The 24,855-nt window shown below is 41.3% G+C and overlaps 1 protein-coding gene across 6 annotated transcripts in view; it reads right to left on the minus strand.

Annotated features, from left to right (window-relative positions):
* Nucleotides 1-24,855, minus strand: part of ZRANB1 (zinc finger RANBP2-type containing 1) — an 83,400-nt gene that overhangs the window by 26,847 nt on the left and 31,698 nt on the right. For all 6 annotated transcript variants that reach the window (XM_073354110.1, XM_073354109.1, XM_073354108.1 and 3 more), the window contains 4 exons: nt 12,544-12,731; nt 10,401-10,554; nt 8,546-8,617; nt 6,980-7,178 (listed from right to left, as the gene is read on the minus strand). In XM_073354110.1, the coding sequence (XP_073210211.1) occupies nt 6,980-7,178; nt 8,546-8,617; nt 10,401-10,554; nt 12,544-12,731 (613 nt within the window). The remainder of the gene's footprint in view (nt 1-6,979; nt 7,179-8,545; nt 8,618-10,400; nt 10,555-12,543; nt 12,732-24,855) is intronic.

Here is a 24,855-nt window from a genome sequence, read left to right on the forward strand (position 1 = left end):
CTTGCAAATATCCAATATTGAAGCGTCACTGAGGAATGCTATTGACCTTGCTTGTGCTCTCGTAGAAGAAGCTCACATTCTACAAAAGCTGAGGAGACACAGCTGAAAATACTTCATATGAAGCTTTGATACAGGATGTTATCCATTTACAGACTGTCTATGAAAAGACTGCTTGACCTTTCATATGATCTGCATATGACAAAGAGACAAGGCAAAACACAAAACAGTCTAGTCCTGTCCAGATAGAAGGCTAGAGGTCTTCAGACATTGGACAACAGGTGATGATGCTCCTCCTTCAAAGATTAATGTGACTTAGAAAAGAACGCAGGTAAATATACTGTCTGGTACAAATGAAACTTGAGAAACCACTTTAGATAAAAAATTTGGGGTGTGCTCATAAAGTAACTTTGTCCTTGGAGGATTGTGTATAAGTTGGCTCTGTCATCAGAACCTGCAACTCTCTCACTCTTCTTGTGGACATTATCACTACTAGGAATGCAGTTTTCTGACACAAAAGCTGAAAGGGACACGATGCCCAGGGCTCAAATGGAGTTCCCATTAAAGCAGCTAGGACTGCGTTAAGGTCCCACAGAGGAACAGACACTTGGACTGTAGGATGGAGATGATGCCCTTTTAAGAATCTTGCTCCAACAATCTTGGAGAAGACAGGGTTTAAACATTGTCTATTGCAAGGGGAAAGATCCCCAACAACGATCCCCACGTGGTGCTTGCTGTGCTTAGGCAAAGTCAGCATCAAGGAGCGGTGTTTGATTTGCAAATTGTTCATGACACAGACTCAGTGGCAAGGGATCTTTCTCTAAAGGAGCATCTGCTTGAACGGCCCACGTGGCCTGCTGCAGCACCAAGGCCCACGTTGGATCGGAGGTTGCCCTCAGGTTCCAAGTGTGCAGCCACTTCACATTGTGGCCACTCCAGGTCCTGTGGGGACCTGTCTGCCTCCTCCAGAAGAAGTGTGGACCAGCACGGTGTGAATGTTGGCACACAGGATGGAGCAGGTCCCATCAACTGCTCCCCAATACAATCCAGAGAGGCCAGGGAAGGGACCCCATACCATTGACTCCAGTTCTGGCCTCGGCGTGACTGTTGAGTCCAGTACCAACAAGGGCAATGCCAACACCAGCTATTTCTGGGCTGGTAGCACATCAGGAAGCAACTGACCTCCTCTGCCTTTCTGTCCCGGCCCCTCCCTTAATCCAGGACTCTGCCAGGGCTGCGTCATTATGACCTTGCTGGCTGGGTGGGCCGCTGACCCTGTGGGTCTGTTGGCAGCAAACCCCAATATTTCCCTTCTTCAGTAAGTGGAAGTGGGGCCAGTGTCAGGCTCAGCACAAATTACCTCCTTGGCACCAGGAACTTCTTTGGTACTCCTGCTTTCAGTGCCACCGTTACTGTGATGGCACTCACCACCCTCCACTTCAGCACCTTTAGTTACCTCAGTATTGCTGCTGATTTCAGGGTCGACACCACTTCTGCAGAATTTAACTGATGCTGGCCTCTAAACAAGCCACGCATGTTTAACTTGATATTCTCTTCAGCCACTCACTCATTTTTTTAGTTCTCCTCTCAATTCCTCCTAATTTGTCAGTATATTTCTGGTAATGAAGTATCTCCAAGTAATATTTATACCAGACCTGCACAAATGTATTGAGGGACTTTAACCTCCTCATTTAATAGATTGCCTATGTATACGCAGCCCATATTTTTTTTTGTTGTGTCATAATACTGGCACCTTTTTGTCTAGTCTGCTGTCCATCACCCCCCTCAAACTTGGATATTACTACTTTTCAGTTTTTGGATTATATTTCCCAGGTTTCATTAGATTCGCAGTTTCCGCCCCGCCACAGTGAATTATATTCTGTCCATATGTCTAATCTCTAGTTTTCTCTGTTGTTTGATATCCTCACAAGTATTAACTCTTTCAACTTGATGCATATTCACTTGCAATATACGGTTTACTCCCTCTTCTTGGTCATTAATGAAAATATAAACAACTGGACTCATACTCTGCTAGCCATATCTTATTAACTCCATGTTATGATGTTTACTATAATATTTGGCTTAGCATTCTTTAGCCAGTTTCACTCTACTTGAAGGTATCCAAGACAATCTGAATTAATTCTGAATAAGTTTTGTGCAACTACCATATGCTTTTATTCAAATCCAATTATTACATTTACTGTTTCCCCTTCAGCAACTTCTTTTGGCGTACTTGCACTCCTGAATACCGACTAAAAATGTAGTACCCCAAGTAAAACAGCAACTGAGAACACTGGAGGAAGGTTTCGAAATTTTCTCCTTCTGTGCCCCTCAATGACTACTCAATCTTTACATAAATATGGTTTTTTTAATTCATTAAACAAGCAAAGGTTAGCAAAGACCCTGAAGCTAGTATTTAAAAAAAAAAAAAAAAAAAAATCAGTCTATTCTTGGAAATGAAGCAGCGTGGGTTGGGGAAAGATGATGCTTGGGTGTCTTAAATATGATGATGCAAGATTACTTTAAAATTTAAACATAAAAGACAACAATGAGTACACACACCACCCAATTTCACTACAGGGGCATTCATATGCTAGTAGTCAAATCTCCACTATACAGTAACTGGCTATATGAAGTAGTTGCAGTAAAGCAAGTCTTCCACACAAATACAAGGTTTCTGAATATAGAACTTTAAAGAGATAGAAGTATGGTTTCAAAATTCTAAATATCTCAAGAACAAAGCTCATTTAATAAGCTTGCAATACTAATATTCAGTAAATCTTTATTTTTTTCTACAAGCCATTGTTAATTTACAAACATGTATCTGAGCGATAACTCTATACAAGCACTGACACAACAATATTTATTATATATATATATATATAGGCAACAGTTATTTCCTTCCTGGAAAATACAAGCTTTGATAATTTATGGAGGGATTATTTGAAGTCTCTAAGATTAAAGATCACAAAACAACATTAGAAAGTTATGAAAGTACTTGCAAAAGTTACTGATGAATTATACTCAAGCCCAGTTTCACCAATACTTCTAGAAGCTATTACCATATTTTTCAAAATCTTCCAATACATTCACATTAGCTTCTACATACTACTAAAAATGAATGAAAGCAATGATAATGACCTGGATCAAAAACCTTTCAGCATCTGGATTTTCCCCAGTACGAAGCAGAAATGTAAAATGAATCACGAAGCAAACTACAGTCTACAGACCAGATCTAGCCATGTTATTAAAGGCCAGATTGCACCACCTATTAAAAGTTGTCCAAAATTTCTCATTCTAAGCCCCTATTTTCAGTTACTTATAACTTCATGAAACTAACCACCGGGGTGGAATTTTTCCATGTCTTCCTCTTGCTGAATTAGTTTGGAAAATGTTGGCTAAGAACAATTCAGCCATTTCCAAAAATGAGGCTGGGGAAAAATATCTTGTTTTGCCATGTTAAAAAATTCTGGCAACTTTTTCTCTGAGAAGATCGAGTGAAACACAAAAAAAGATTGCAGAAAACACATTCTGCCAGAGAGGCTCTACAGTTATGCTTTTTGCCCATCTGGGGCACCAGAACAGAGGCAGATAGCTCATTGGCTGTAGCAGTCAGCAACCAATAGGGAGAGTGAGAAGAGGTTGCATACCTCAAGGGCAAGGAGGCATCGGATTGGGAGAGCGGGGGGGAAGGGAGAGACAGACCGGGCCAAACAGGGGTTCAGAAGGGCTAGTGGGGAGACAGACCGGAGCAAGGGCTGAATGGGAGGGGGGGTGCACACAGGGGCAAAGGAGGGGATGCAGGGACACACGGGGTGAGGGAAGATGTGCCTGACTGACTGACCCCTAGCCTCTCCCAGCCAGGATCTGCATGGGGAGGCTCCCATACTCCCTGACAATCCCTCCTTCCCTTCCCCCACAGAAAAACCTTTTCCATACTTCTCCCACCCACACCCAGCCAGCAATCCCTCCAGGTTCACTCCCAGAAATTACTTCCCTCTCCCTCAGCAACTCAGTTACCCCGACTCCAAGCCATTGAACTGCTTGTGAGGGGTTCAGGAAATATGTTTCTATATTATAGTTTAAATGAATTATTACTCAAAGTTCTGTATTAACATGTCCGGTAAGGAATTTATTTGTCAAAAAAATTTCCGGAATCTATTTTGCTGTCTGTTTTCTTATAGACATACTTGTTGACAGGTATTTTGAAATAAATTACCAAAATAATTGAAAGTGGCGTGATAATATTGTTATTTTGCAAATAAAATATGCAGAATTTTGCAGATTTTGAAAATGTTCTGCACAGAATTTTTTATTTTTTGGTGCAGGATTCCTTCAAGGAGTAGATGTATCTTGTGCTGCTCCCATAAAAATCCAGCCAAATTTGGCTAAATTACAAGCTATTGGGAAGGGCAGGGGACAAAAAACAACAACAAAAAACAGTTCATCCATACTCACTAGATATTAGCTCTAGTTTCACAGCTACTCTGAAGACCGCCCACACTAGGAATGCTTCACACAGAGGCTAAGCAGGCCTTCCCCTGAAATTGCAGCTCTTGGCTCCTGCAGGCAGCACCCAGGCTGGGGCCAGGTACCAGAATGGAAAGGGGGGAAGCTCTCTCCCCTTTTATCTCAATTATACCCCTGCCAGCATCCAAGCAGCATGTAGAAGGAAGCTGCCTGATTCAAAAATAGACGGGAGAAGAGTTGACCCCAGGGGAGTAACCTGGGACAAGGAAGGGGGTGGCGGACAATGACTGAACAAAACTGGGAGTCTAGGGGGGGTAAAGGGAAACTAGAATTGGCTGGACAAGAAGGTGGAGTGGGAGCAGAGGTGGGAAATGGGGAGGGATGGAAAGAGACTGGATGAGGAGACTGGATGGCTAAAAAGGAAGATGTAGGGACGAAGACAGGGTGGTAAAGAGACAGACAGACACAATGCGGCAGGGGACGGAAAGAGACTGGACAAAGAGGCCAGTGACAGACTGGACAAGGAGCTAGGGGGACAGACAGGCCGACAGACTCAGAATGGCTGGGCAAGGAGGCTAGGCACAAGACTGGAGGGACAGGGAGGGGGGGACAACAGGTTGTTAGGGGACAGGGCAGAAGGGTCAAGCCTGTGGGGAAACAGGCAGAAGAGTTTGTGCCCACTAGAGAATATTCACCTCTCCAGAGCCTGGAATGGAACCCTTGATTCCCAAGTCTCACCACTTCTGTGCGGTCAGTAAATATCTGTGAAATCCACTGGCAAAGTATCCCATTCCCCCTCTACTGCTGGTCCACAGCGGATAAAAACCTACTACTGTCATCAGTTTCTCCATTAGCTCAAATGGCAGAAGTCAGTATGTTGGATCTAAACGTCTCAACCCTGATGATGAACCAGGTGGGTGTCAACAGAATACCATACAATGGAATTTGTCTTTTCAGTTTATAAGCTTGTTAATCTTTTTAATGTAGGGTGTTTTCAAAAATGTAATTTCCTAGGTTATTAAAAAAGAAAAGTCAAGAACTCAAAAGTTAGGAAATGCCAGAATTAATTAGGTTGTCCACGCAACCTTAATTTGGCCCCCTTGTGAGAAAAAAATATATATATATTATGATACAGTCTTTAGTTACATGACCACATTTTTTCCCCTCAAGGACCCCTGCCCTATTCAGCGTGCAGCATAGGTTTGCTCTAGGGATGAATCAGGGTTGTACAGCAAAGGAAACTTGCCTGTAGGACTCCTATTTCCTTTGTTACAGAATTTGGAAGGCACGTAAGCAAATAAGGCAGAGGACTGCAAGAGGAGAACTTTCTCATGGCTAAGGCAGGTGTATGCTGCCCTGGAGAACTAGATTCTATCCCTGCTTCTGCCACATGGAGTTCTTATGTGATGCTAGGGACGTCACTGAAACCAAAAATTTTCATAGGTGGGTCAATAACTATGTTCTTCATTTTCTGGGTGCCCAATTTGAGATACCTGGGATCTGATATGCATAAGTGCTGAACGTTCACAGCTACAACTAAAGTCAATGTGAGCTGGACTTCAAGCATATGCAATGCTATTACAATACTAAGTACTCTGAAAAATCAAGTCTTGAGTGTTTCAAATTGGGCAGTTAGAACGATAGATACTTTCTACCTTAATCTCTCTGTGCCTTAGCTCCCCATTTGTAAAATGGGATTAACACCAACCTCCTGGCCTCACAGTGGTGCTATGAAAATAAGTTCATTAACATTTGTTAAACACTCAGATTTTATAGTGATAAGCCCCATAGAAAAGCCCATGAGGACATTAATAATTCTGTTTTCAGAGCAGGGTTTGAATACTATGCAGTAAGGCAAGCATGAGGGGAGATATGGAACAATGAAGAGAAAACAAGATATTGAAGAGCTCCTCGTTCAGCGAGCATGGTCCATTCCATGCACTGAAAGAGATGGGGAAACTGTGGGAAAAGTGACTGTGATAATGCATATGGCACAAGAGGGACAAGTTAAGGTTGCACAAGCAACTTTAATTTTGACATTTCCTAACTTTTGAGTTCTTGACTTTGCAACCTGATGTTATTTTAACATATTTTCCACACACTAAAAACTAAGTTACTTAAAACTTTAGTTACTATATGAAGAACTAGCACATACGGGTCAACAACAAACTCACTACATTTCACACTGCAAATGCAGAACTTGAAAGCTGCAGTAACCGACATACTACAGCTCGTGCTAAGGACATTGTATGGAATTTAAAGCACTGAAAACAAGAATTTTTTTTGGTAATATAATTGACTTACATAATATATAAATTTTGTTTTGGTTTATTTTTGGGGGGGTTTTTTTGGTTTTTAAAGATAAACTAAACACACACAACTTAAACTGTGCTGTAATTCATCTCCTTTGTTCCACATAATTAAATATAAATCCATGAGCTCATCACTATATTACAACCAATGCTACTGGAAAAATATTCCTGAACTTAACATGAGAAATGTACCAGCTTACCAATGTGAACAGTCATGTAAACTTTCATGAAGAGCTTTCCGTAGCACCGAATCCTTGTCATAAATGCCCCAGGTAGCTTGTAGTACTGAATCAAGCAGGCAGTCCCCTGCAGTCCGATTCCAAAGTGCATATAGTCTACTGTCCAAACGCGTACCCAATTCCAAAGACCAGTTTATAATAGGAGATTCCTCTTCTAGTTCTGCAATACAAGAAAAATCCTATGTAAACGTTATTTGCAATTAGACTCTTTTCAACATGAAATTCTGTATTAAGGTAAACTGGTTATCAGAAGATACTATACAGTCAACAATTTACCATATATCTATTCACCTTAATATTACAAAAATGGATGCACTAAAGAGGCAGAGCTGAGCTCCCTAGACTAAAAACTGTAGATAAAAAAAACAGACATTAAACTGAAAAACCATAATTTGTTTCAAGAGAGCCACTCAAGTGGAAGATTGTTCACCAATTTTATTTAAATACAGGAGAGAGTACTGAAGAGCTCATGACTTGGAGCCTTCAGAAGTTTAGACGATAAATTCATAGGTTTCACAAATTTTACCAGCACCACAGCTTCGCTTTTTCTTTCTGTCCCTTCAGAAGTACTCCTAACCTTAAAGTCAAATCTCTAATCTCTATATTAAAAAGGTAGAAATTTGCCTGCAAATGCCAACCTATCCAGCATAAAATTTTGCTTTAAATATAGAATTCATGTATTATTTCAAACTAAGTGAAGTATCGCGTTAATAGCAGATAACGAGACTTCAGGGTTTATTTGTAATAACTAGAGCTCTGAATGGATACAAAAAACGTGTATCTGCAGATCCGCACAGCAATGACCAGTGGCACCAAAACTGAGGCTTGGGGTGGGGGGGGGGGCAAGGCCCTTGCCCATCCACTGTCCTTTCCCCTCTTCCTCCTCCCCAAGGCCCCTCTTCCTCCCGGGACAGGCCAGCGTGGAGCCCAACTAGGAAGCCCAGGCAGCCGTGACAGACCCTCCACCTACCTGTGGTGCGGGGGAAGGCCGAGAACAGGCCCTGGCTGTGTCCCCACCCGGCTGAGGGTATGCGACTCCATGCCAGCTCCCCATGCAGCTCTCTGCAAACCAGCTCCAGTGGGTGGGGGGGGTGGGCGGGGGGGGGGAATGTTTGCCTTAGAGTCACAGCCCGGCCATGAGAAGAGCCGGACTGGCAGCTGTGGGGAGCCACGGCAGACCCTCCACCTGGCCTGGACAGAGGGCCTGGGGGCTGACACTCAGGCCGGGGGCTTCTTGGGCTCCCTCACCCAGGGCAGGTGGAGGATCCACCACGGCTCCCCACAGCTGTCCGCCCAGCTCTCATCATGGCTGGCCCGTGGCTCCGAAGCACCCTCTGCCCCTAGCAGAGATGGGTCAGGGAGAGCCATGCTGGCAGCTGTGGGGAGCCCGAGTCTCTCCACTTGCCCTGGTGAGCCTGGGCTACAGCTCCAGATCGCTGTGCAAATACAAAATTCGTATCCACATCCAAAATGCTATCCGCAAAAATGGCACGTACTAACTAACTCTCTCCACACACACACACTTACCCTTCTGAACATCCCTATCAAGTACTTCATCAAATAACTTCTCTTGGACTGTTTGTGGTAAATCTTCAATATCTGGAAAAGGAACAATGAATAAAATGGCTTAACACCAACACATTTTAAAATGGAGGAGTACTGATATATGGAATGTGCGCAGTTATTGACTAGCTGATTCTTACTGTTTATCCTCCTTCACCACTAATTCCTTAAGGCTTTGCTATTTTCCGTTCAGCCATGTGGGGCCCAAAGCTCCAGATCCCAGACTAAGCTAAGAATCCTTTAGGCTGGCTGGTCATGGTGTACAAAGCACTAAGGCACCCGACACAAGATTTCTGGACACCTGAAGGATCATCAATCATCTGCTCCAGTGGAATCAGTGAAGTAGGGAACCAGGTGAGAAAGCAAGAAGTAAGTAGAGAAGAGAGTTTTTCCATCGAGCACTGGCTCCGTAGCTCCTGCAGGTGGAGGCAGCATGCAGAGCTGCCAGGCTGCGCCTCCGCCTAGGAACAGCAGGGACACGTCGGCGTTTGTGGGGAGCCACCCAAAGTGAGCAGTGCCTGGATGTGGCACCCCGAAACCCCTCCTGTGCCCCAACCCCCTGCCCCAAACCCACCTCCCATACCCAAACTCCCTCCCAGAGCACACGCCTCGTACCCCTTCCTGTGCCCCAATCCCCAGCTCCTTCCCACATCCAAACTCCCTCCTTCCATTGGTAAGTCTCTCTTAGTTAACCGGAATTTTTGACTAATCCAGCACCCACCAAACATGCCAGATAACAAAGCTTTTACTGTATCAAGAGCATTTTTAGGTGAGACGACAGCCAGACCTGGAAGCATGTCCTCTGTACTTTCATAATCCAGGGTCATGGTATAAAAAATAATCAGTTTCAAGCCACGTTTATAAAAGGATTAATATTTGTAGAGAAGTAATACCTAACAATCTCCTACTGCAAGCAAGTCCAGGACCAGTTTCTGCAATATAATTAAGTTTCCTTTTTCCCTGTCCATCCAGTCTATAATATAATATCATGGAACACAAGATTTTACTTAAATTTGTGGGGAAAGCTCAAATGGAACATTTTTATGATGGCTATAACTAATGCTATACATAAAATGCTGCCACAGACTTTACTGCTTATGTATACTGTACTATATAAATTACAAAAACTTCACTTCATTCAACTAGAATGAAAATTCTATGATCAAATATTCAGTCACGGGAACTCAATCAGAAGATTGAGACACGCTCATCTCTAAATATACTTTTACAAATATTCAGGTGTCAAACAGCTTATATTCTTCTTGATCATGCTATCTCAGAATAAACTGAAGATAACTGTAACGTGAACATTTCCATATAAGAAAAAAAAAAAAAAAAAACACCACAGGATACATATGAATAGTAGTTTTAGTCCCAAAACCAATCATTGTGTGTCAAACCTTTTGTTTTACAAAAGGAACACTAAAATTACAGAACTACAGAATGATGCAAAAATCTAGTCATCTAAGCATCGAAATAAGAACCAGGCACACTTGATCGCCAACCTCAACCTTAATACAGACTCATTCCGTGAAGACATCCTTTTTGCTTCAATTTTCCCCCTCTCTAAACTGAGAACAATAGTAGTTTATTTCACAGGAGAAATGCGAGGACTGAAATACATGAAGAGCTTTGCAGATTTAAAAATCACCAGGAAAAGCCTAAGAACTATTTTGTATCAAGTGCTAACAAAAGTTATATCAGAAAAATTGCAGAAGGGGGCAGAGGGTTGGGGCGGCGACAAAATGTGTTGGTAGTTTCATACACAATTAAAGTAACAAAGGCATCATTGACAAAGTGCGGAGCATTTCATAATTACCTGCAGGTAATGTAAATGTTACAAGGTCAGTTAAAAAATAGCAAGCAAAATCTCCCTTTCGTTGATGAAGAGACGCAGCAATTTCACGCCGGATTTGTTCTGTAAGCTCTGGACACACCATTGCTGGAATGCACTTTGCCGCATGTTGTGATACCTGTAATATAACAGACTTATTTCACCTGATAGCTATTTATATTTAGCCAAAAATAGTAAGAAGCATTAGGCATTAGATAACATTTCATAGAAAATGTTTTGAGTAGAAGAGGGATAAGGAGGTGTTTAAAGTTGTTTATAAAGAAGGAATCTGGAATGAACACAACTGAGGGAAAAAGTGATCCCATCAAAACAGATGCAAGGCGGTCACATATGAGCGTAAATATCAGTCTCCTCAAAGACATTACAAATAAGTCAACAGCTATCATAAGTGAGTGAATGCAAATACCGCTTACTCATTATGAAGCTAACAGGCACTAAACTGACCACCACATAACTTAGCATTGAATCCAGCAAGAACCAAAATTGAACAGATGGCTGAAGGGGTGGGGTAGAATTAGATAACAGAAGCAAACAAAATGATGGTTCATAAAATGCTGATCCAAACTAGAACCTCTGATGCCACTTGGTGACAGAAGGAAAAAGCCTGATGTTATGAATTGGCACAGATTACAATTTAGCATCCTCATGTAAATTTCTTCTTTGCTTCCATATGTTACATGGGATTCTATACCGCATACTGAATGGGCTTGTCTGAGGAAACTTCCCATTTCTTACCTCCCACTCGCCAGAAGTCTAACAACTGAGGAAATGTCTATACATGGACCACACGAATTCTGAAGGATTCTGGCCATCGATGGCAGGAAAAAAGTCATTCGGTGATAAAGGTCATATATTATCAGGTACACATCTGGACTACACAATGGAGATATTTTAAAGTGATATTTGGAAGACACGCATTTTAAAGTGGTAATTACTCTGACAAACCTAGGGAACAGTATTACTACTATTTGCTAGGGTTCAGTACACATTTTCACAACGACTGCAGGTAAAAATTGCTGCTGACAAAATCAAAAATACAGGATTTTTCAGTGAAGCTAACTTTGTTTTAAATCTATCCATCAAACCAATTACATGTGTCCCTCACCACTTAAAATGTGCAGTTGCATGTACTAACTGCACACAAATACACACAGTTCTTCAAACTACCTGAAAACTTCCCACTAGTCTTCTCTTCTGCTGCTTTGTTCCTCAACCCCAGGCTTTAGATACAACTGTATATGCAGCTCATCCCCCTTCTCCCACACACTAGCTTCCTTGGGAAAAGCTAATCCCCCAACCCTACAGTAAGAGTAATTTTTCTCATTAGATTGTCCTTAAAAGTTGCATGGACTCCTGATTCAGTTCAAAGCAGGAAGGGGAGCGAACTGAGGCTCTGAGAGATTCTTCCCTGAAAGTAGGTAGTTTTGAAAGTACACAAGGGTAAATCTAAGCAATGCCTCTAGGTGAACTTCACATATCATGTGACCCATCTGTGCTACGTCTATTCAGGCCTAATTTTTAGGTCCAACTTGGACTCAAGACCACCTAACCTGACTCCACCCAAAGAGGAGCAAGTTTTTCTCCAAACCCGATTAAGCCACAACACTGCTGCCCTCTGCCTGTCGAGTCATTTCTCCTCCTCCTGCCTGTGGAGTTGGCACAGCAGCAGCTGCATGCCTACTCCTGCCATGCGCTGCCCCCTGCTGCGCTGTGTGCACTCTCGAGCAAGAGCTGCTACAACTCCTCAGCACACTCAGATACAGCACTTTAATTTTCTCCAAGTGTTTTGCTTTAGAGGCATTTCCTTTCCCCCAGACAAAAGCACGGGAGGCATCAAAGCTGTTTACTTCCACTGCAGTAAGGTCAGGAAGTATGACCAAACTGCTTATATCTGACAAGAAACTTGTAAGATATCTGGATATGACAGTCTTGCTGTTTTAAGAGAACTATTTCTGAAAAATCGAACAGAAAAAAGGCACAAAGACGCTACTCATGCATTTGTCGGTCTCCATCGCCTAGCAAAGAAAGTTGCACTGCAATAATTGGAAACTGTGATAAGGTTATGTAAAATCTTTAGTTGATCTAAACAAAGGCCAAAGTAACTCACCTCTGTAAGCAAAATTGCTAGCATATTCTGCCTTTGAAAACGTATAGCCAAATGTACAAGTGTGTATCCCACATCAAAAGCAGAAGGGCGATTTAGCAGGCGTACTTCATCCGCTGTAAGCTGGCGTGCAATATCTCCTCCTGAGGACTTGTATGCTTCAACAGCAGCTAAATCACCTTCTACAACTCCTGAAGACACACAAAGCACACCATCTTTATTATCTAAAATGAAGCTGTGATTTTGGATCAAACTACCTTATTTCACAGTTTCCCTATGCCCACTGGACTCTAGTCTTTGAGAACAAAAGCAAAATTGCTCACACAGCTGGTTTTATTTTAGTATTCTGCAGTCTTGCACTTACCTTACCCACCAGACCAGTTCCATGCTCCAGCAAGCATATGCTAGGACACCAAGGCAGAGTATGAGCCAGTAATCCAAGTAAGGCTTGGTGGTTATGGACCATCAGATGACACACTTGGTTTAAATATAGTATATAGCCCTTACATCTGACTATGGATGATGAAAGTGGCCACTCAGCAGAAAGTTGTATTTTGACAATTCTGCCTGCAGTTTATCTTAAAGCCTGTCAAAAATCAGTGTACTCTGTATATGCAAAAGTTTGTTTTGACAAATCCCTTCAAACAACTTTTTTAATCTTGCCATTTATCACAGAAAATACTCTTGCACGAAGAAAATTTAATGTGAAATTGACATTCCATCCTAATATAAGATAGAAAGGCAATTCCATATTAAATTCCTCTTCTAATACTTACTGTAACTCCTTGATCAACTGTCATGAAAAGTATTCGTATAAAATATTTATTCGGTGCTTACAAGAACAGCCTTTCTAAACAACAATATTCCCTTTTTAAACCAGTGGCACTTGTCAGTAACCAAGATGAAAATAAATGCATTTGTTTCCGTGTATGCCAGTTGTGGCTGAGCCCCATGGAACTCTTTTACAGTTAAAGTGCAACTCTCAGAGCCCCACAAGTCCCGTCTCTCCCCCCCGACCTATGGGGGTCTGGGGGGGGGGGGACGGCGTGCAGAACTTGAGGCTTCTGCCCTGCAGTAGGGATGCAAAAGGTTAACCCACCTTAATCATTAACTCCTGCCCCAGCTGTGCCAGCCCCACCACCCAACTGGCCCCAGCCTGCCGGATCAGCCCTTTAAATTGGTTAACCGTTTAAATGGAATATTTAATCATTTAAACCATTTCCTTTTTAAACAGTATTTACATCCCTACCCTGCAGTGGGATTAGGAGCTTCTGCCAGAGACAACTGGTACCTACTGAGAGTGGGGGCAGGGGAAATTTAAAGGTTCAGGGCCCACTCTCAGTGGCCCCTCCCTGCAGCTCCCAGGTGCTAGTTCCATGTTAAGAGGTAGTGGCAAACAGTTAGGAAGTGTAGGGAGGGGACGCTGCTTTAGCCCTAGCAGGCAAGCCACACGGGGGCTGAAGCCCTGAGTCCTGGCAGGCACACCCTGGCTCTCTAACTTCTGAAGATTGTCATATGTTGCTCAGAGGGTCAGTAAGTTTGGCCACCCCGGTGTATACCATACTCCATGTTTTCTAATAGCCCAAGTTCTACTCTTTAGGGAAGAGAATAATTTCTCCCTACCCCAAGCAGGTTTTGGTTTTTTTTTTTTTAATTATTTAAAAGGTACAGTTGACTAGAAGCTAAGCATACGTTTTCTTCCTAGTCAGTTTTAGAATAATTCTGTTGCGATGAAGCAACTGGGATTCACCTCCGATATGTGCTCGAATTTATACACTGGTATCACCACCCATTTTGTGCTATTAATAGCATTTTGTGCTGTTACATGCTACACACTATAAGACAGGCATTTGCCTTTTAAGAATTATATATATATTATATATATAAAATCAATACGTTTTTTCCCTTTTTAAAAAACTAGCTCCTTCTGTATTTGAGCCTGGGAGTGAAAGCTCATATGACAGTCCTGCAGAACTACCATTAAGAGCAGTGGCTATTTATACCCTGTCCAGTGGCTTCCTGGGTCTCTGGCCTGTTCATTCTTGAAATGTTGCCCCACCCTACCAGCCTATGTAGTCCCTGCTGCTTCTGTTCTAGAGTCTTATTTCTTTTCCAACTGCCATGGACCTTCCAAGATCCCTTCTTGGGGACAAGCAGCAACTGCCAAATCTTGTTCTCTCTATTACAGGTTAGATGGAGATCTCCATCCACCTTAATGATGAAAGGAATACAAAAACAACATTTTTCTGCCAAACCTCTTTGCTTCAGTGGCTGCAAGGGGAAGGAGCTGCTGCAGCACCTTAGAGCGGTAGTACCTAAACTTTTTAGTACTGATGCTCCCTCACAGATATGTTAAAACATGGTGGGGATCTCCACTACCAAATACTTGTTTTTACTGACTCAGAACACTAGTATTCAAGAGGGACATTAAGAGTTTGGACAGTTTTGTGATTTTATTCAACTACAGTCAGTTTAATTATACAATCTGTGTTTTTAAAACTAAAAGTTGAAAATATGGACTTTTTGGCAAGTTTGGACACAGCTTAACATTTTAGTGAGAAGAATAAGTTGGTTTCAAACTGCACAGTTGTACATTTAGTTGCATCTGATAGGCCACAATGTCATTTTCCAAGTTTAAACAATTTCTGTTTAGTTTTCCACAGAAATCATCGCTGAAAACTCAGACTCAGAGATAGCTGGAAGCAAGCTGAAGCAGCACTTCCATAGTTTCATCAGTGAGGGCATGTCTATACTACAAAACTATGATGATCTAAGTTTAGTCGGCATACAGCCACTGCAGTAATTAAATTGTTTTTGTGTGTCCTCACTAAGCTCCTTGTAACGGTGGCACCCATCCTCACCAGGAGCGCTTGTACTGACTCTCCTATCAGTGCAGGTCATTGTAGGACAGCTTCTGAAAGCCAACAGTTAATGCAAGTAACAGTGTCTGCACTGACACTGTGTCGACCTAACTACAGTCTCTTGCGGAGGTGTGGTTAAGTTGGTGTAGCAGAGTAGTTATGTCGGTGGGAGTGAAATTTTAGCGTAGACACTTACATAGTTAGGTCAACGAAAACTGCCTTGCATCGACCTAACTCTGTAGCGTAGACCAGGCCAAAGTTCCCTTCACAATCTAGAATTCCTGGTTTGCTAGATTTGAAAACCCGGTCTTCAGTCTGATCACTCAACAATTCTAAGAAATTTTCTTGAGCCAAGATACTTAATGTTGGAATAGTATCAACTGTTAACAAGCAGAGATTTCAAATTCAACTGGTATCATCAGACGTATCTACAGCTCCAGGAAAAAATTCCTCAAAATGGGAATACAATCCAGACAAAAATCAAATATTAACTCATTTAATAACATCTGAATCAGTTTGAAATTTTTTTTTTTTTAAAAAGTCTGATAACACTTGATAACTTCCTTTTCAACATGGAATCTCCAAAGACAAAGCTTCTTCGAGAATTCCTTGATTTCGTCTTTCGTATCAGTTTTATTTGTATTCCTACCTTTAAGTATTAGGTTCAGTGCATTCAATTTGCCAAATACGTCTACCATATAAGCTAACAAAGTCAAGAAGACAACTTACACATGTCATCTGCAAAATGTATGCTCACAACTGTTTACCTAAGTTATATATACAGAAATGCCAACAATTGCTCATACCCAGATTTATAAATCTGGTCCATTGCAGGCATGTGGCAGGCCTATTTATTGAAAAAAGAGTGGCTTTCAGAAATGTTAAGTTTATGTTGTAGGTAGCTCATTTTATCTACAGAAAGTAGATTAGTCTTGCTCATGGAATAAATTTCACCACAAAGCAAACTTTCTAGTTCCTAGACCAAAAGACAGGACACAAATATGATTTTTACAGCAAAAAAGAAAAGTGGAAGCAATTATCTCTGTACCAGCATGTCAGCACCATAAACCAGGTGACCTGCACAGGAGTTTATTTTGTTTTAAATTAAGCTACTGCCCACCCCCATATGATATATAAAGGTAACATGACAGGGTTTTTTGTTTTGTAATTTATACTTATCTTGTATGTCAAATCTGGCCTTCCCTAGTTTCAATCAAAGACCTCTTTTGGGCCCTAGATCTTGTTTACATTGAACTATCAAAACATTTCCCACTAATGTCAGCAATGCTCAGAGCACTAGTGTAGACACCCCACTAGCATTTTTTCAACAATCAACATAATGTTGAAAATTGTGTCAGCAGCCATGTAGCCAATATGTTCTAACCTTAACCCCTGGTCTACTCACTGGTTTTGTACTATTTTAACTATTTTGGTCTGGGATGGGTTGGGTTTTTAACCAAAAGAATTAAAATGGGTACAACTTCTAGTGTCAAAAGATGTGTATACAAAGGTATCCAGTATCAATATATTTTCCTAAATGTATGGGACTAGCTACACTGATGTCAGTATCTTTATATCAGCAAAACTGTGCCCACACTGGCAGCACACGGAACTGCTTTAATTATAATGGCATGGTAAAAACAAGACAATTTTGTGTATAAAGTTCTTAGAGTGGGTTTATGGGTTTTTTTGGTGTAGATTAATCTTTATTTTACTTTAAATAGGAAAAAAGCTAAACTGAACGAAAGCACTTTAATATGTATACACAAAACTTGCATTCTAACTAAACTGGATTAAAAACACTTTGTTAATCATGTTGTCAAGGTTCCTCCCCCACTCTGAACTCTAAGATACAGATCTGGGGACCTGCATGAAAACCTCCTAAGCTAAACCTTACTTTTACCCGCTTAGGTTAAAACTTCCCCAAGGTACAAATTAATTTTATCCTTTGTCCTTGGAATAACCACTGCCACCACCAAACTCTAACTGGGTTTACTGGGAAATGCAGTTTGGACACGTCTTTCCCCCCAAAATCCTCCCAACCCTTGCACCCCACTTCCTGGGAAAGGTTTGGTAAAAATCCTCACCAATTTGCATAGGTGACCACAGACCCAAACCCTGGGATCTGAGAACAATGAAAAAGCATTCAGTTTTCTTACAAGAAGACTTTTAATAGAAATAGAAGTAGATAGAAGTAAAGGAATCACCCCTGTAAAATCAGGATGGTAGGTACCTTACAGGGTAATTAGATTCAAAACATGAGAATCCCTCTAGGCAAAACCTTAAATTACAAAAAAGACACAGACAGAAATAGTCATTCTATTCAGCACAATTCTTTTCTCAGCCATTTAAAGAAATCATAATCTAACGCATACCCAGCTAGATTACTTACTAAAAGTTCTAAGACTCCATTCCTGTTCTATCCCCAGCAAAGCAGCATACCAACAGACACAGACCCTGTGTTTCTCTCCCTCCTCCCAGCTTTTGAAAGTATCTTGTCTCCTCATTGGTCATTTTGGTCAGGTGCCAGCGAGGTTACCTTTAGCTTCTTAACCCTTTACACGTGAGAGGATTTTTCCTCTGGCCAGGAGGGATTTTAAAGGGGTTTACCCTTCCCTTTACATTTATGACACGTGCAAGACTGTGCATAGACAAGACCCTAGTTTAGGCAAGGATTTAAACTAAAAGCTTTCCAAGTTCAGGGTTTCTGTACTTATGCAGATGGAAATACCATGGTAAAGGGGGCTGTGTTCTCATGTTTATACAGAGAACATGCTTCACCTACTTAAGGAAGTTGTTGTGCCTCACCCTTTGAATAGATGACAATTAGCTTAATTATTCCTTGAATTGCCTGAAGGGCTCTAAGTACATTTACATGGCTGTTTTTAGCCCTGCAGCCCAAGCCCCATAAGCTCGAATCAACTGACCCAGGCATTGAGACTCAGTGCCCTTGGTTTTTCTTTGCAATTTAGACATAGCCCCAGTCTACCTTCCTCTCTGTCTCAGCTATCTTTTGCTTTTCCAGCCATCGAATTTCTGCTAGGTTCTGTTCATGCTCAAGTTGCAGTTTATTTGCTGTCTTTCGCACTCCAATTTTTTCTGCAGCTTCTGTAGCATCACGTAAGGGCTGTGCTCCTGCCTTTTGATCACTGGCCATTAACAGATTTCTCAGTTCTTGATTTGTAGCTTTCTTTCTAAAGCTTATCCCCTTTTCTGAACACAAACCTTCCAAGGCTTTTTTGCCAAGGCCCTCATATGCTCTTCGCTCACCCATTGCAACTGCTTTTTAACCAAACTCTCAATACCAAAATTCAAATTCTCCACCCTCACTCTGAACTCCTTGCCCCATTCTCTTTACCAACACTGCACATCCCTTGGCTGCTCATCAGATTTCTCTCTCCTCTCCGTGCCCACCCCATACTACTGGTTCCCAGTCTCTTTGCCCAGCCAGCCCTCAACTCTCCCCCTACCTTAACTCTCAGTCTCTCCCTACCCCTAGGCTCCCTCTCTTAATCTACTCAACCCTCCCTCCACACACACACACACACACTCCTCCCTCAGGTCTGGTTCTTGTTCCCTCTGCATTCACATCAGGTAGCTTCCTCCTTCACACTGCTTGGGCAACAGCAGGGACAGGCAAAGGACAGAAAGGCTCCCTGCTCAGTACTGTGCCCAGCACACAACAGCCCAGAGCTGCAACTGAGGAAAAGTCCTGTTCAGTATCAGGTTGAAACATGGCAGAGCAATGGACTCTCTGGAGATTTTGGCTACAAAGACCTAGCAAGTCTCTATTAACCATGTGCAAACAGAAGTTTTTCCAACAGGTTTCAACCTAGCCAAATTTGGGTAGATTTTCACTGAAACAGCTAAAGGCACATTCCTGACACAAAAGCTGTCCTCTGCCAAATTTCAAGGAGGGCACTGAAATCTGTCCACAGAAAAGGTTGTCAGAATTTAACATGGACAAAGCAATTCTCCCCAGCCTTTATCCTAGAAACAGCTGAAACACTTTGGTTGAAATTTTCCAAAAACAAATCAGCAGGAAGCAGGCATGGAAAATTTCAGCCAATCAGCCAGAGTTAGAAGCAACCAAAAACAGGGAAAGTGTTGGGCAAACCTGTTAATAGGCAGTGCTATCAGCCCTACATATAAGTGACAAGATACTACATATTCACAGAGTTTAAGCTCAGAAGGGATCAGAAGATCCTCCAGTCTGACCTCCTGGAGGCCGTTAAGTTACCCAGTGACCCTGTACAGAACTCAATAATTAGTGTATGGCTAAAGCAAGACTCCTAAAAAGGCACCAATTCCCTTGGTAGCCTGTTCATCACAAATATATTACCATCTTTACAAGTCTCTAACGGCTTACAGTAAGTCACAGAGAACATCTATTATATAGGACCCTACCAAATTCACAGTCCATTTTGGTTAATTTCATGGCCAGAGGGTTTTTTTTAAATTGGTCAATTTCACTATTTCAGATGTTTACATCTGAAATTTCATGGTGTTGTAACCATGGAGGTCCCAACCCAAAATAGGACTATGGGGGCGGGGGGTCTTAAAGCTGTTGTAGGGGGGTAGCAGGATTTCCACCTTCAGTTCTGCAGAGCTTCCTGCAACTGGAAGAGGCTCCCGGAAGTGGAGGTGGTCCAATCACTCCAGTGCTGCTCACAACTGCTAGTCACAGCCAATGGTGGATTAACGCATGGGCCCTGGCCAATTTGAAAAGTGGGTGCCCCAAGCCCAGGCAGGAGCTGGAGGGAGAGGGGAGACACTGAGCGGAAGCCCTAAGTCCAGGTGCTCCAAGTCCAGGCAGGAGTCCAGGGGGGGAGGGGTGTTGCAGAAACCTGGCCTGGAGCTTGGTGGTTTTATTATCTCAACGGAGAGTTCTTTCCCATAGACATAGAGAGTCTTCACCAGCTGCACCACTGTAGTGCTGTACATGTAGACAAATCCTCAATGTGTAAATCATCCTGCTACCCCAAATAACTACAACTAGCCAATCGTTCTTCCCAACATTAAAAGAAAAAGGCAGGCTCTGCAACGCAGCAGGATCTCCTCCTTTCTCACATAATTTCTCTCAGCACCTCCAACAAGGTACCATGGTTGCTGCATTTTGTCCAAGCACTCTCTCACAGACCTCATACTCCATGTTTGCAAAGCATGCCAGTTTTATGAATGCTTAGATACATATAATACCATTAGTAAAAAATCAAAGTGAAGAGAAGAAACAGGGCAGCCTGTAACAACCACAACAAACTCAGGGATGAAACAAAACTAACGAGAGACATATGCTGGCACACTAGGAATGAACTAACTGTCCTTTTAAGGATACACTGAAAAATAAGATTTATTACAGATTAGTCTAAATATTTTGGATGTGCATAAGAAATGTATTTAGTTGCTTGCATTTAAAACTTTCATATACTGTACCACTTAACTAAAATAGAAGGAAAATATGTATTTTATCATCGAGAAATCAACTGTAAACTATTTTATGAGTGATAAGAATGTTGCTTACTAGTTCTCAGCTTATGCTTATGCTCAAATAAATTGGTTAGTCTCTAAAGTGCCACAAGTCCTCCTTTTCTTTTTGTGAATACACACTAACATGGCTGTTACTCTGAAACCAACTTATAATGGGAAGTTGGGATAATTCAAATGGTTACTTATGGTATAGAAAGTAAAAGTCATGCTACAAAATGCCAATATCTTAAAAGTATTCTAATTTGACTAGGTAATAATGAAAAAATTCATTCTTTTGTCATTTGTCTCATTATGATTGTAAACCACTTGCAGGATTGAGAACTAGAGGTGCAAGTGACAGTGACCCAATATCCATGACTGGAAATATGGCCATGTTATTTATGCCAGCCTATCAATGTTTCTCCACTAGGCATTGGGAAAAGCGAAAGTAAAAAAATCTCTCTAAAACTGACAAAGCATCAGAAAGAGCAAGCTACGAGAAGGGCAAAACCAAAGGCCATTGTTATATCTTTTGTCACTAGAGTTCCTTGGAAAGGAAGGCTTAGCTACACATTGGAGAATTGAGTGAGGTGTGGTAGAAAGTGAACATTGATGGGGGTTTGGCTTTGGAGGGAGATATACCTGAACAAAAAATTTTTTTAAAATAGCAGACATTTCTAACCTTGTACAAGAAGCAAGTTCCATTTTAGCCTTCTTATTTCATTTGCTTCTTAAACTTGTCTAAAGGTCATTGTAAGTCTATCCTTCCCAAAGCTCTCATACTGCATGTTTGCAAAATGTTACATTACTGATACCACCATGATACATTACAATATGGCAGGACAATTTAGGCCAAACTTGAGTCAAAAGTAAAAAGAGACTAAGCCACATTTAAGCATGTTATGGGTATAATGAGCAAACATTTTCCTGAATAGCTTTCAAGACACAGAACTCTGAGCACTAAAAACACACACACACACTCTCTCTCTCAGTTCAGAGCAAAGGGAATAGGTGGTCTGCCAAGTTGGAACTATAAAGCAACATTAATGGATTCCCTTTAGAAAATTTCAGATAAGCAAACACTTTCACATCACTTATAATGACCATGCACTAGTTTTACTGGAAAATACAGAATATGCTAACTAAAGAGCCTGATCATTTGAAACTTTGCAATTCTAATGAGAATTGAAAATGAGTTAAAAGAATGAGGCATCAAGCACAGAATCAAACGTGTTCTTCGTCCTTGAACAGTAAGGTCAGAAGAATATTTTGAACCCATATTACAGGCTACTGAATATTAGTTTCCTTAGATTATCCCTGCTTTAAACTTTTATCTACCAAGTAGTTTCATTAGAGAGTCACAAAGGTCTTCACAAAGATCAACACATCAATGTGCTGCTTACTTCATTGGACTATTTTTATTCCTGGGGGAATTCTGTGCACATACACCTTTCTCCCACCAGGAGCTGCTATGGCACCAAAAGAGAGGGCAGCCCTCTCTGTCCGCCACAGAGAGGGAAAGGGGTACACTGCCTTCCTCACAGCACCTTGTTTGCAGGGCCAGGTGAGAAGGCATGGGATACGGGGGGACGGACAGAGCAGGGCACATGCAGTTCCTGGGGGAGGGGGGGTCATAAACTGGGGTTCAGAAGGGCTATGGGGGGACAGACTAGGGCGGGGGCACAAGAGCTAGCAGCTGAAAGGGAGTGGGAGTGCATGGACACATAGGGTACAGGGACATATGGTGACAAGGGGTGGCTAAGTGGGGCACAGGGATGGAGGGAGAGACATGGGGTCAGCCAGGTTCTGCATGGGGGAGGCTCCCCAACTCTCTAACAATCCCTCCACCCCAAAACAATCCTTGTTCCATACTTCTCCCACCCACACCCAACAACCCTCCGAAGTTTACACCCAGGCTCCTTCCCAGCAATTACTTCCTTCTTCCTCAGCTCCTATGTTACCTCCTCAACTCCCCAAAGCCTTTGCACTGCTTCTGAGGGGTGGAGGGGTGGGGGCAAAAATATGTTTCTGTACTGTAGTTTAAATGAATTTTTACTCAAAAGCTTAGTATTAAAATGCCTAGTAAGGAATCTATTTGTCAAGAACATTTCTTAAATCTTTTTTGTTGTCCGTATTATTACAGACATACTTGCTGACAGGTATTTTGAAATAAATTACCAAAATAATTGAAACTGGTTGATTATATTGTGTTATTTATTTTAAAATATTGTGTGCAGAATTTTTAATTTTTTGGCACAGAATTCCCCCAGGAGTATTTAATGACAATGTTAAACAACATTTTATTAACAGCCTGACCTCAAAATTAATTATAGCATCGAACAGTAGTATCTTAACATTTTTTTACGTAAATATTGGGTATGATTATATGAATAGACAAATTAAGTTTTAAAAATTCCTTCAGACTTATGACTGTAAGTGCAGTTGCAATGACAACCAAAATCAGCAAGAGCGAAACTGCTGCCCCTCCCAAGATATAGGATTGAAGGTAGGATCATTGCATCAAGAACATGTGCCTCTGGAGTTTGTTGCCTCTGTGTACAAGCACAACATATTCTCCATGTTGAGGTGCAAATCTTTGTGTGTCTAGTGTAATTCTGAATGTTCGAGAGGCAACATGATCTAGAAGCTAGAGCAGAGCAATGAAGCTGGGAGGACAGGGTTCTCTTACCAACTGCCACAACCTCTGCGCCTCACATTTCCTCATCTCTAAAATCAGTCATTACCATTTTCAAGCCCTGGGAGATCTTTAGACAGTACAGTTGGTACACAGGATATTAAACATGACCAGCAAAAGGGGAACAAAATGGGTTTCCCTCTTGAACATTTAAATTTTGTTGGAAAATTTTATTTCCTTGCCCTATTTTTGTACCTTTGGTTAAAACATGGTCTAAATCAGAACCATTGCACTAGTTTAAATACATTGATCTAGTTAAACTGGTGCAAACCTCTAACACAGGTGCACTTAAATCAATTTAACTCAAATTAGTTTAGCTTCATTTGTAAGTATATTAGTTTGCATTGATAAGTTAAGCAAGGGTAAACTGGTTTAAGTACAATTACATTAGGGTGTTGCACCAGCTTAACTAAGTAGATTTTAAATTTAAACAAAGTGGTTCAACTTTCCTAATATATACAAGCCCTTAATTAAAGTTGCTCAGATGCTTTCATACATCGGTGCTGAGGAGTTAGAACTGAACTGAACTGCAAGAGAAGCAGAAGTGTAATATTTTATCAGTAATCGTTATTGGTGTCTTTAAGAAGTGGTTTTCTCTGGACGATATAAGCCTTATATTATCATATTATATAGAACATATTAAAAATGCTTAAATCCAAAATACATAAAATGCAACAGTTTTTAAATTGCACAAGATTAGTAACTATTGGCCTCCATATGAAAGTATTACCTTTTAAAGAAGTATCACAGGGGAAAATCCATGAAATCTTCATCATGAGACCTGCAAAGTTCAGCACATGCTACTCACAATTGGCATTCTGGATTCCCCCAGAGGCTTTTAAAACTTCGTGGTTACTTAACGTATCTATTAGAGTAAATCTGATGTTTTGGTCACTCTGATCCCTTACTAAGGGCCTTATTAGAACAAGGCACCTTCAAAATACATTCATATTTAAGTAATTCAAGAAACAAGCAAATTACTATAGCCTTATACAAAGTAGTGTATGTATAGGATGTTCTATAATTGTTTTTGCAGTTTTACACCAGACAGCAATTTAGTTATCACTGTTCTGGAACAAGCTTTTCAAGTATTTTATATTTCAAATCTCAGAATACAAGGAAGATTCAAATACTGCAGGATTTCCCAGAGGAAATTTTTTCTATCTTTCAGACATCATGAACGGAAAAAAAAAATCGTATTTCACTGATCTGACATCTAATAAGACTGTATTTAAAAAAGCGCTAACTAGATATCCATAGGGCAAACAAAGAATTTCTAACAATAACTCTACA

Source organism: Lepidochelys kempii, chromosome 7, assembly GCF_965140265.1.
Source record: "Lepidochelys kempii isolate rLepKem1 chromosome 7, rLepKem1.hap2, whole genome shotgun sequence".
NCBI classification, from domain to species: Eukaryota; Metazoa; Chordata; order Testudines; family Cheloniidae; genus Lepidochelys; species Lepidochelys kempii.